The sequence below is a fragment of the Camellia sinensis genome, chromosome 2 (assembly GCF_055761805.1).
Source record: "Camellia sinensis isolate YWXY chromosome 2, ASM5576180v1, whole genome shotgun sequence".
Classification (NCBI taxonomy): Eukaryota; Viridiplantae; Streptophyta; class Magnoliopsida; order Ericales; family Theaceae; genus Camellia; species Camellia sinensis.
The window spans coordinates 75,846,644-75,859,146 of record NC_138962.1 but is presented as its reverse complement, the minus strand read 5'-3'; the positions used below and the strand labels follow the sequence as shown (position 1 = coordinate 75,859,146).

Sequence of the window (12,503 nt, the reverse complement as noted above, 5' to 3'; positions counted from 1 at the left end):
AAAGTGAATTGTTTCACTTACATAAAGTGAATCTTATACTCTTATTGCTGCCAGCTGCTTTCCTGATCGCCCTAAGTCACATGCTGCATTGTTAATTTTGTTTCTACAAATTGTAAGGTTAAAATCATTTGTAGATAGGATAAGAAAAAACGGAGTTAGAAAAGTGTGAGTGAGAACCAACACCTAGCTCTGCTATTCAAACCTGTTATGTATTTTGAAGCAACTCCTTGCAGTAATTTCAATTAAACATTTGTAAGTTGTTTTGATTAAGAAAATGAGAATTTTCTTAATTATTTAAAATTAAGAAAATTCAATAATTTTAGAATGAAGGTTTGGAGCTCCTAAGGTTTCTTTCTAAAAATTTCATTTTCTTTATATAATATATAGATAGATAGATAGTGAAACAAATTTTGCTTTTTCTTCTTCTCCCGATGTGGGATTATAAAATAAATCATAAACTAATTAGAGTTTTATTTTTATATGATTAAATGAAAGTTAGTCAATGGAATTTTTTTAATTATTTAAAATTAATAAAATCAGTATAAGAAATTGCGATTAAACCGGCTAATCGGTTAAATCCAAAATGGTTCAACCTAATCGATTAGGTCAAATGACCAACCAACTTATACAAAAATTAATTAATTAAAACTTTTAAATGTTATTTTAATTTTAAAATTTAAACTTTTTTAAATTGAAGTATACACAATACTACACTATTAAGATTCATTTTATATAAGTGAAACAACTCACTTTTTCTTCTTTTTTCAATGTGGGATTATAAAATAAAATTTAATAATTATTTGGATGGAAAATTATTTCTAATCAAGCAATCTCAGTATTTCAATCTTTAATCAGATTAATCTTTAGTTTATTTCAAATAAAACAAATTTAATAAATATATTTTAATAAAACCGCTAAAATCGCAGGTAAACTAACGAATCAATCAAATAAAAAATGATTTAGCCTAATCGGCTAGGTCAAAATTAATTAATTAAAATTTTTAAAATTTAAATTAAATTGAATTGAAACATGAACAACACTATAATATTAAATAGGATGAGAGTATAAGATTAACTTCATATGAGTAAAATAACTCATCTTTTTTCTTCTTTTCCCGATGTGGGATTATCAAATAAATAGGATAATATTAAATGGGATGAAAGTATAAGATTCACTTTATATGAGTAAAACAATTCATTTTTTTCCCTTCTCCTCCCGACGTGAGGTTATCAAATAAAAGCTAGTAAATAGAGATTTTTTTAATTGTTTAAAATTAAGAAAATCAAGAAAATTAGTATGAGATATTGAAACTCTCACAAAACTCCTCACTAAAAATCCCATTTTTCTTATATAATATATAGATAGATAGATCAGATTTTTTAATTAGTGAAAATAAATTCAAAAAATTTTGGTACAAAAATATATATTTTTAAGTAATTATTTTTCGTGTTGGAAAAACAATTTGAAACAAAAGGAGTATGAATAATATATCTATTTCTAGTTAGCTCATATCATATACATTAATTTTTGGTATTATGTATTGAATATTTCAAGTTCCTTGACTATAGCCAAGTTTTGGTGTTGATGCCGAATGTTTCAAGGTGAACGCATTTCTTCCCGACATTGATGACGGAGTGTGAATAGTTTTTGGCATGATCCCCCCTTGAAGGCTCTTTCGGAAGTTGGTTTTTGGAAGCTTTGGGAGCGACTGTTACTTTGTGGAGAGGTGCATTAAGATAAGTTTTTTAAAAGAGAGTACCTCATCTATCAGGCTAACCACTTCATCTTTAAATATCATAAGATTACTCGAGTACAAAACACAATTGCAAAAAATTAAAAGGGATACACCAAAAGCTCACATTAATTTATTAGATGGTTGCATAGTAGCATGGCTTTCGCATGATGAAGCTCCAGCCACCTCCTTGAGTCCTTGCCGCTAGATACATGGAGCATAAGCCCATCAATAATCCACTAAGCCATGTTTGTTTGGGTGGACATGAGTTTGGGATTGGACTAATAGTCCAATAAAATTATTAATCCGATGTTTGGTTAAACAATTGAAGTATGGACTAATTATTTTAAACTTGACTATTAGTTAAGATAGGATACATAATCCAACGGATTCGTAGTCCTAGGACTATTAGTCATGGGAATGCTAATCCAATCCGCCCAAACAAACATGGCCTAAAGGTTAGAATCACTGCTAGTATGGGTGGAGTTAAGATATGTTTAGTAGCAGCAAAATCTTACTGGAGAGTTTAGAATTATATGATTTTAAGTTTTTATTTGACACATGGTCAGTCCACACAAAATGAGAAATCTTAAGAGAAGTAGTCTAGAGTAGGGCTGCAAATAAACGAAGTTGTTCATGAACAGGCTCGGACTTGCCTCGGTAAGAGTTCATTCAAACTCAGTTCATTAATTTTTTTTTTGCGTTCGAGTTCGAGCTTGTTAAATTTTTAATAAACAAGCTCAGATATTCTAAAGATCGGCTTGTAAGTTTAACTCGTTAATTGACTCATTTAATATTTATTATTTATATGTTAAATAATATAAAAATATGTATAAAAATAAGATAAATATGTTATTTATATATTTTAAAAATATAAATGTAAATAATAGTTAATTATAGATAGTACATTTATATAATAGTGGTAGTAGATATTATTATTTTGATAAAATATTGACCTTTTTTTTTTATAAAATGTTTATATATATTGTATATATATAATTATATAATTCTTATCTCATACCCAAGTATAAATTTATAAATTTTTTGACTTGTTAAAGCTCGTGAATAGACTTAAGCTCGAGTCAAACCTAAGCCAACTCAACTCGAACTTAGTTCGTTAAATTTTTATTGAGTTCGAATTCGTTAAAATCTTAATAAACAAACACAAATAAACTAAAACAAACACGGCTCGGTTTGGCTCGTTTGCAGCCCTAGTCCGGAGGGCACGAGAAATACTAAAAATGACAATAAACTCTTATCTTCTCTGCCTTATTTGCACATTTAGATATTTGTTACTCCCTCCTCCAACGTCAATCAAGTTACCCCTTTACACGCACTGGCCTTCTCTTCACAACAAAAACCTAAAACTGCATCAATTTTAGTAAAATATTTAATGAACTGACGACAAAGAGCCAAATGTAAGCATAGTGGGAAGAAGAATACAGTAGACTACAAAGCCACTCCTCACTAGACATGGCTGAATATATTGAATTAAAAGACAGTCCTCCGTATCCAGCAAAATATTGACAATTGCTCCAATAATAGGCAGAATTTCATTGATAAGAATGAGTTGAATAATGCAACAAATAAACATTACAGAAGCAAAAACATGTTTTGAAACTATCCTGAATTGTTCTTCTTCTTAACATTACTTAAATCTGATGCACTGAATGATTTCTCAATAAAACCAGCAACCGGCAATTTCAGGTCAAAAGACAACCTTTGAACAATCATCGATAATGTGTATACATCTGACATGGCTCTGTGGGCGGATCCAATTAATGGAATTTGATAATACTCCCGAAGGGCTTCTAGTGACACTTTCTGAGGAAGCTTCAATCCTGTTCACCAAATCAAAGCCACGTCAGTACACTAAAGCATTGGCATGACAGAGAGAGAGAGAGAGAGAGAGAGAGAGAGACCTCTTGACTTTATGACTTGACGTGCCAGAGGAATTGTGTCCATAAAAAGCCAATCTGGAGGAATTTCAAAGGAGCAGCGAGTAAATTCATTAATCAAGAAGGGTACATCAAAAGAACGAGCATTGTGTCCAATCCACAATACAGGTCCATTGGGTTTTTGGCGGCTTTTGACAAACTGCATCAAGATTGGAATGAGGTCCTTCATCCTACATAAGAGATCATTGAAGTAAGAATATATTAACTGTTCAAGAGCTTAATATTTATTGACTGATCAATTAGGTTCTATATAGTCCTCACCTCTCCTTGATCACATCAAATATACAAGCACTTCAAAACTAATGCTGTTTTATTGTTTTCAAATCTCACTGAATTGCTTAGTCAGCGACAACAAATAATTATCTTGAGCATTTCGACACATCAAAATGATAATACTGTGCAACGTTCCAAATCCTTTTTTGTCATCATCCAAAAGAGTTCTTTCAATCAGGTTCCTAGTAACATTTGAGTGAAAAACAAAAAATCAAATAAAATTCCTAGGTATATCTAAGTGAACTTTACTTCCTTGCACTAAGAAGACAGCATTGCCTACACAAAACTGTACAGTCTAGATCCTAATTATTCCCAAAAGTTTCCAACATAGGATAGCCTTTTCTTTTCCTTTTTTTTTTTTTTTTTTTTGGATAAATAGGATAGCCTTTTCTCTATCATTCAAGCCATCTCTTATGTGTCTTATTAAAATGAGTCCTCAAACCTTTAATTGGTTTTGAAGTCAGTTGCAGGTTTCAACCTCCCAATACGTTTCAGCTGCAATGGATTTGTACGCATTGTTCTCACAATGAAAATCCTGCTACTACTGTTCCGGTAAATTGGCTAACAGGCACAAAAAGCTAAACATAAAAACAAACATGGGGTATCCGACACAGCATCCCTCCAAAACCTAAATGCTAAAATTGATTTATTTACATATAGGCCATTGGCCAATGATACTTATATTTAGTTTATATATAAATGTACAAACATAAGTGATGCATGGGTATGCATGGAAGGCCATGAAAAGTTTTCAGTTATAGGCAAGTACAAAATCCATATCTTAGGATTTGCTTGATGCACAATTTATGTACACATTGACATTCAAACTTGTTCACATCAAACCAAGCATCATGCCTTTGCAAACACAGCTTTCAGAGTTCAATATGCTAATGGTTGATATACTTGATACACACATGAGCCCTAACAACCACTAAAACCCTCTTTAAGTTTTAAGTTTTTTTTTTTTTTTTTTTTTTTTTTTTTTTTTTTTGACATCTAGAATCTGCCGCCACAAGTTTTATATGTGCTACTCAAGTTACTAAAAACATGAATTTTTTATTTGGCAAGTATGCACCTTTAGTGTTCTCCATTAACAAAGAACATGTAATTCTGACAAGACCAAAAAAAGAAAATCTCATGCAATCAATTCAAGTAGCAGTTCATGCCAAAAATTCGAGAAAACTAACCATCTAGTTTATGAACTAATTACTTAACAAGAAGAACCCAAAAAAAATTAAAAAAAATTGGCAGTTGCAGAAAAAAATTACCTAGGAACCCCAGGTTTGCTGACCATCTGGGTTGAAATGCCATGGACACTTGTATTTGGCACATAGCGTTCAGGATTTACTAGTGTCTGGAAAGTGCTGTTTTCACCACCTTGAAGATCCTGCAGTGCAATCTCAATGATCCCATCATTCACTCTGCTAAACCCAGTGGTCTCAATATCAAACACAATGACAGTTACAAGGCCAAACAAATCTCTGGATTCACCAATATTCTGTTTGATATCACAGCACTGAGTTCTTTGGAATTCACTCATTTCTGATTTATTAATATTTAATTTATTGCTAGTCGCAATTGATCCATCTGATATTTCTTGTCTGAGGTTGCTTGTTTTGCTGGTCAGTGTCTTTTTGTTTCTTCCTTCTGTTTTTGTAGTTATGGGTCTTCTACTCCATCTCCTACTACTGTGTCCTCCTTCAAGCCCATGGGTACTGCACCCCAAAATCCTAAAACTGGAATTGTTTCCACCAGTCCTGCTTAAACTGTGGAAACTTTCAAAACAAGAACTAGCTAAGGCATGGATTCTGAATCTGGGCACTTGCAAGATTGGAAAGTTCATGGCAACAGTTCTCATGAATTCAATAACTGCTGCAGGGTCAGATTTCAACCAGTAAAGAATCACGCATCACATAAGCAATTGCTTTGACCTGCATATGATGTTATGGCAAAACTGTTTAAACACAATAGTTTGAAGTATCTGCCATGATAAATCTATGATAAGACACTACCAAATTGAATCAAGCTCCAGTGTACCATGATAAAAGTTAGGCATGACATATAAACAAGCGATAATCAAATACAGTTGAGACACCGTAAACCTTTTGCCTCAAATTTTTTGATTTGTAGTGTAGGAAATTGTTAAATCCACATCAGACTTTTATGAATTCACAGCCCATTCTCTCATGTGGTTGGAAGTATCAAATCTTTCCTCAGAATTTATAAAACTATTGCAATTTCATAATCCAAAGGCAATACATTTGAGAACTACATATGCACTCCCACAGCAGAACATTGGCTTTGTTTCTTAAGATGAATGAAGAAAAGTGACTGTTCCATGTTGTTCGCACAAGGCTGCAGATAGTTGTACTTGTGACACTTTACAGCTGGATAAGAACACAAGTAAAATGTGCAGTTTATTTCTCAGAAAGAGATTGAATATAAGAAATAAAGCTACTTCCCATCATCTTGAAAAAGTTTGGAAGTGCTACCATCCGAAAATCTACTTTACCAGACAACAAACACAACCTATGCCTGATAAGGGAGAACTTGACTAAGAAGCAACTTGAAATACTAGATCCTGAACTCTAGGACCTGTTATTCAGGCTGTAACACTATTCATACATGCACATAATAAGAGCATTGTTGGCACCAATGAGTAGATCATCTATAGACATACAACCATATGCCACATTCTAGCTACTATGATCTACAAGTTAAAAAATTTAAAATCACAGAATCCATTTCACTCTTAATTCTTAAGCAACATGAGTATAACTCAAAAATAAACTCCTCTGAACAAAAATAAGGTTTAATTTGGGAATTGGACCAATGGTTTGAATTCACATCCTTCTAAAATCTTGCAAGGCGATTTGAAATGCAGAGAAAGTGCAGTGAAATTGTGGTCCTACAACACAAACATCTACCTTCCCCATATGCATGTTATGCAAGACAACACTCCAACTAATCTCCGACCACAGCTTCTAACATAGGTATTCATTTTAAAACTTCTCTATGCACCCAAAATGACTACTATAGCGATACAAACAAATTGCGTTTCCTTCACTCATCTCAGGTAAATAGAAAAAAATATTCGGCAGGACTGAAACACGGTATGGAAGAGACACTCTCCTTCACCCACCCCCTAAAAGAAACAAAGGTTTCCTTAAAAACACCAGGTGACCACCACAAATGTAGCATCATTGAAAAGAGTTACAAAACTATTCTAAAGCCAAACATCCCCAAATCCAACACATTTTGTGAGGATTACGGAGAAGTCTGATAATCCCACTAAATGCTCAAGTCAAAAATATTTCAAGTAATAAATCTTCTACTATTAAATTTGACACATGAATAATAACCACTTAAACTGAAAATCATTTAAAATGTGTGTGAATTTTAAGTTAGAAAGGTTCGACTTATCGTTGAACATTGAATACTCTTCGTAAAATGTGATTTTCACTTTTAATCTTATCGGTAAATTTTAAAATTTTAAAATTAAGTATATATAATTTGCTGCATTGGAAATTTTTAGACTTCATTGTTAGTTTTTAGGAAATAAAGACCCTTACATATCACATGCAAACCACAATAAAGGATAAAATTCTGAACTCTCAAACCCAAATATGCCCATATAAAGAGCTTGTTTGTTCTCTCATTGCCATCATGGTTATCAGAATTCCGATCCAGATCTTACGATCCTACGATCTTACGATCTATTTGAGCACAATCGATCCGGATCGTGTAAAAAACTCCTTATAGGTAGGATCTTTCGATCCTGGTAGTGGGATCTTATAGGATCGTGGAATCCCGATCCGAATCCGATCCTATCCGATCCAATTTACAAGCCTTATTTTGTATTGTATGACATATTTTATTGTAAATGTTATGTTTGTTGTCTAAATACCAATTTATGTGGTCAAAATAAATAATAAAAATTAAGTCGTATTGAATCAAATAGACTAAGAAAAACAAACTAAGAAACAAACATTCAAATATTGCGGTAATTTAAGAAAATTAAATAGTCGGAAAAACAAACTTAGCTTTAGCGGAGTCTAAGGAGGGTAAGATGATTGCAACTTTATCCCAATTTTTGGAGAGATTATTTTTGTGACTTGAATCTGCTCCACCAGGGATGCTAACGACAAATCTTATCATTCGGTTAAGCTACTCTTTTGAGTTCTTAATCTATTTTCATATCCAACTTTATTAAATATTTTTTCTTCACTTTTTATGCATTATTGTAGATTGTGAAGTATTTTGTTATAGAATTCTTCTTCTTCTTCTTCACATTCTTTTTTGATGAAATACAAAACTTTTACCATCGAATTTTCTATTGTATAATATTATATGTACATTTTACATGGAGTATTATATTTTTCACAATATCTTCATTTTTTTAAATAAAATATAGGCTTATTTTGTGTATACTTTATAAGAAATATTTATTTAAATTAAATTATTATGTAATTTGTCTTTTTCGGTAGGATCTTACGATCCTCGATCCGATTCTACGATCTGATCCGATAAACACCTCCAACGATCCAACGTAGGATCCCGATTTTAACAACCTTGATTGCCATGCTTAATTCAGTACACATTTACATTTAAATCCCACAATCATGTCCAGAAGAATAATTTATGTAGTCACAAAAACAACATCTATAGAAATGTGAGTAAAGGTGCAAACATCTTAACCTCCCAATACCCAACTTTAGCAGGACCCTTGTGCATTGGACCACCCTTCTGTAGTCTTGGAGCCTTTCAAATTTAGTAAGCACTCCAGAACCATACTACTCCAGCATTTAAAAACTTCCTATAACATTCACTATGATTTAAATTCTGACCAACTACAAAAAAGAATAGCTAGCTTCTACATCTTACAGTCCGAACCAGTAAATCTTTCATGTAAACCAACATCAATTGAAATTTAAACTTCTTCCCTGTCAATTATGTCAAGATAATCTTATTGCATTAACTCAATCATTTGCAAAATTTGTTATTCTCCCTGTACTTTTCTCACATTAATCAACAAACTGAACAATCACACTGAGTGTAGCAATTAGAGTGAACCTATTATAGGCAGAGAAATTATGATACAATGATCATATGCATACAAATGCCTCCTAAATTTCATCCTATAAACCCACCCCACCTGGGCTCCAGAAAACACTGGAATCAAGATATGGCGATATCAAACAGATGTCATACTGAAAATTTCCTATGTTCAAAAGCCACCTCATATGCATCAAGCAATACTTTACACAAGAGTTGTTCCTATCATAACCCTTAGATACATTCCCATATCAAATGAGAATGTGGGAATCCTTCAAGGCTAAGAATCCAAACTACAAAATCCATCACCCAAATCACAAGTTCACATTTTTATAATCCAATGAGGAGCAATGTGGCTTTACCAAAATGGAACATCAAAAAATAAATAAATTCGACGGAACAAGAATAAACAGGTGATCAAGTAAGATTGGATATAAGTCTAAAGAAAGCCTGTTGAGATATAATTCAAGTGCTCAACAACCATAAGGCTGTGTTTGGGTGGAGGATTTGAAAAAAAAAATTGGAAAGGAAAAAAAGTAGGTAAAATGTAAATAAAATATGCATATATTTCAACTAGTTTCACACATTTTTCTTTTTTCATTTCCAAATCCCTTCACAAATCCCCAACCAAACACAAGGCAAAGGAATTTGCATCTGTACTCGAAGAACAACAACTATCTTAAAGAAAATATTTTCTCAATCAAACCCTGATGATTCAAAGAACATTAAATACAAAAAGAGCACACCTTTAAAGAAAAAATTTTCTCAATCAAACCCCAAAAAAAGGAATGATTAGTCGAGTGCAGAAGCAACAATCAAGGTGTGGACTTTAATCCTAAATCAAACCCGCTAAGAAATTCAAACCCAAAAAAAAAAAAAAACAAATCAGAGGTAATGAATGTACTAACTCAATGCAAAACCAACTTTAATCCCAAATGATTTCGAACCCAGTCAAGCACTAACGAACAACATTTGTAAATAAAACCCACTAAGAAATTCAAACCCAGACTTGGCCACCAAAGCCTCAAAATCAAAATCGAACTCAAAATAAACCAATTTGTAGAAGAGGAGGACAGAGACATACCTCGTAGCGATTCGAACGAAAAGCACAACCGCATTTCTCGAAACTCTTCAGCGACTATGAATACATATATACAAGGTCTCACGAGAGAGAGAGAGGAAGTTATATGGAGCGAGAAAGGAATCCGGAGGGAGAGAGGAGATGGGGGGGTTCGTGAAGCAACTGCAAAAAGGAAAGAGTGAGAAGAAATGAAGCTCCGAATACTGCGGATCGACGGCCCCGACCCTTCTCTCTCGCCCACCACTCTTCTGCCTCTTGTTTTTCAAATTTTCATTTTTTAACCAAATTATGTGGGTGTTTGGCAACATGTTATTTTATTAGGTTTTTTTAGTTTTTGATTATTTTTGGAGGAAATTTTTTTGTGTTTGAAAAGATAGTTGAAATTTTTTTGTAGTTAGATATTATTTTTCTGAGAAAAAAAATGAAATAATTATGGATTTGATGTGATATTTTGTTTGAATTTATTTTTTTTAATTTTTTAACCTATTTTATCTTTTAGTAAAAAACTAACAAAAAAACAAAAAAAAAACTCTTCCCAAACACCGTCATATTAAATTATATAATTATAAATTTGGATCTAGGTTTAAGGGTTGTTTGGGACTTGTTTATTTGATGTATTTTTTAATTTTTTATGAAAAAATATGTAAAAAATAAAAAAAATTGACGTGAGTCAAATAAATATATTTATTTAAATAATTCCTTAGTCTACAAGGTAAAAGTTGCCTGAAAAAGTCAGTGACTAGTCAAAAAGGTGGTAATTGAAAGTGGTTAGGTTGGTGAGGTGGATAAATAAGCGACACGTGTATAAATAAATTACATTTGAATCGATAGATAAATAAGTAAATAAATAAAGTTTTTGAATTTTTAAAAGTCAATTTGTTTGGTTTTAATTTTTTTGGATTAATTTTTTTAAAAATTAAATTTTTTGATTTTTGTGTTTTTTTGTTTCTAGTGAATATTTTTAAAATTTTAAATATATTTTTTTACTTTTTTAGATGTACCTTACTTAGATGTATCTAAAAAGTAAAAAAATTATGAAAAACTATTTTAAAAATTAAAAAATATATAAAATACAAAAAATGTATTGAATTTTTGTATTTTTTAAATATTTTTGATATTTAGTGAATTTTTAAAAGTTTTTTTCACAATTTTTTTTTTTTACTTTTTAAGTATATTTATGTCAGCTATGTCTAAAAAGTAAAAAAAAATTACTTAAAATATTAAAAAAATTCAGTAAAAACAAAAAAACACGAAAAATAAAAAATAAAATTTTCTAAAAATTATTTTTTTAAAAATCTAACCAAGCAAGCTGGGGGTCAATACTTTCGGGAGTGAATCTCTAGCTGGAGTACCTTATAATTAGTTTCACAAAATTAATCAGTTTGTTTGGTTTTGGTTTTCTGAAAATACTTTTTAGAAAATTCTACTTTTTTTTTCGTATTTTTTGCTTTTAATGATTTTTTTAATATTGTAAATAATTTTTAAAATTTTAGACACACCTAACATAAGTACACTTAAAAAGTATAATATTAGTGAAAAAAATCTTTAAAGAATTCACTAAATACCAAAAATATAAAAAAAAAACTAAAATTCAGGACATTTTTAAAAATATTTTTGTGTATTTATTAATTTTTTACAAATATTTTACTATTTAGATACATCTAAGTAAGATGCATCTAAAAAAGTAAAACAATTGCTTAAAATTTTAAAAATATTAACTAAAAACAGAAAAAAACACAAAAATAGAAAACTAAATTTAGAAAATTAAAATCGTACACATTGAAAGTACAAAATGATATTTATCTCCAAATTTATTTCACTATTTTATTTTAAAATTTATTGGTAATAAGTCAATTTTTATGGGGATATGCATTAGACTTAATGATTAATTTTTTTTTAAATTTTTTTTAATAAGAACACGATTAATGGAATTATTTGATAAGAATGATAAATTATGATTTAATTTTTTTCCCATTTATATCACACTGGAAAAAGTCACTGAAAGCGGTCGTGGAGAGAAAGGAAAATAGGCAAATTAGGTAAAGAGATATGTAAATTAGATGAACAGATAGGTGATATGTAGACAAATAAAAAATGATACATAAATAAATATGTGAATAGATAAATGATATAAATAATATAGTCTCTAAAATTGTTTTATCCTTTTGTGGGAGTTTTTTTATTTTATTTTATTGATTAAGTTTATTGATGTAACAAAAATTATATGTATGTATGCGATCTACCGTATTCAATAAATGGTAAGACTTGTCGTGTTACATAAGAATCACATAGGAGGTGAAAATTTTTTAAATTTTATTTTTGTGACATATAGCAACCTTTTCAAAGTATCTATCATAATTATATAATTTCAAAACATTTTAAGTCATTACCTAATTCATTCCTT

General features: G+C 30.7%; 1 protein-coding gene across 1 annotated transcript; it reads right to left on the bottom strand.

Annotated features, from left to right (window-relative positions):
* Positions 1 to 3,262: 3,262 nt before the first annotated feature.
* DPD1 (Polynucleotidyl transferase, ribonuclease H-like superfamily protein) lies at positions 3,263 to 10,407 on the bottom strand. The gene is made up of 4 exons (XM_028250642.2): positions 10,103 to 10,407; positions 5,232 to 5,894; positions 3,655 to 3,860; positions 3,263 to 3,573 (listed from the first exon to the last, which is right to left on the bottom strand). Exons 2-4 carry the CDS (start codon positions 5,819 to 5,821, stop codon positions 3,353 to 3,355), a joined length of 1,017 nt encoding a protein of 338 aa, XP_028106443.1. The 5' UTR covers positions 5,822 to 5,894; positions 10,103 to 10,407; the 3' UTR covers positions 3,263 to 3,352.
* Positions 10,408 to 12,503: the final 2,096 nt, after the last annotated feature.

Coding starts and splice junctions, on each gene's coding strand:
- DPD1 (XM_028250642.2), bottom strand. CDS start 5,821: ATGAGAACTGTTGCCATGAACTTTCCAATCTTGCAAGTGCCCAGATTC. Junction 3,861..5,231: donor AGCAAACCTGGGGTTCCTAG/GTAATTTTTTTC, acceptor TCTCTTATGTAG/GATGAAGGACCTCATTCCAA. Junction 3,574..3,654: donor TCAAGTCATAAAGTCAAGAG/GTCTCTCTCTCT, acceptor TTTGGTGAACAG/GATTGAAGCTTCCTCAGAAA.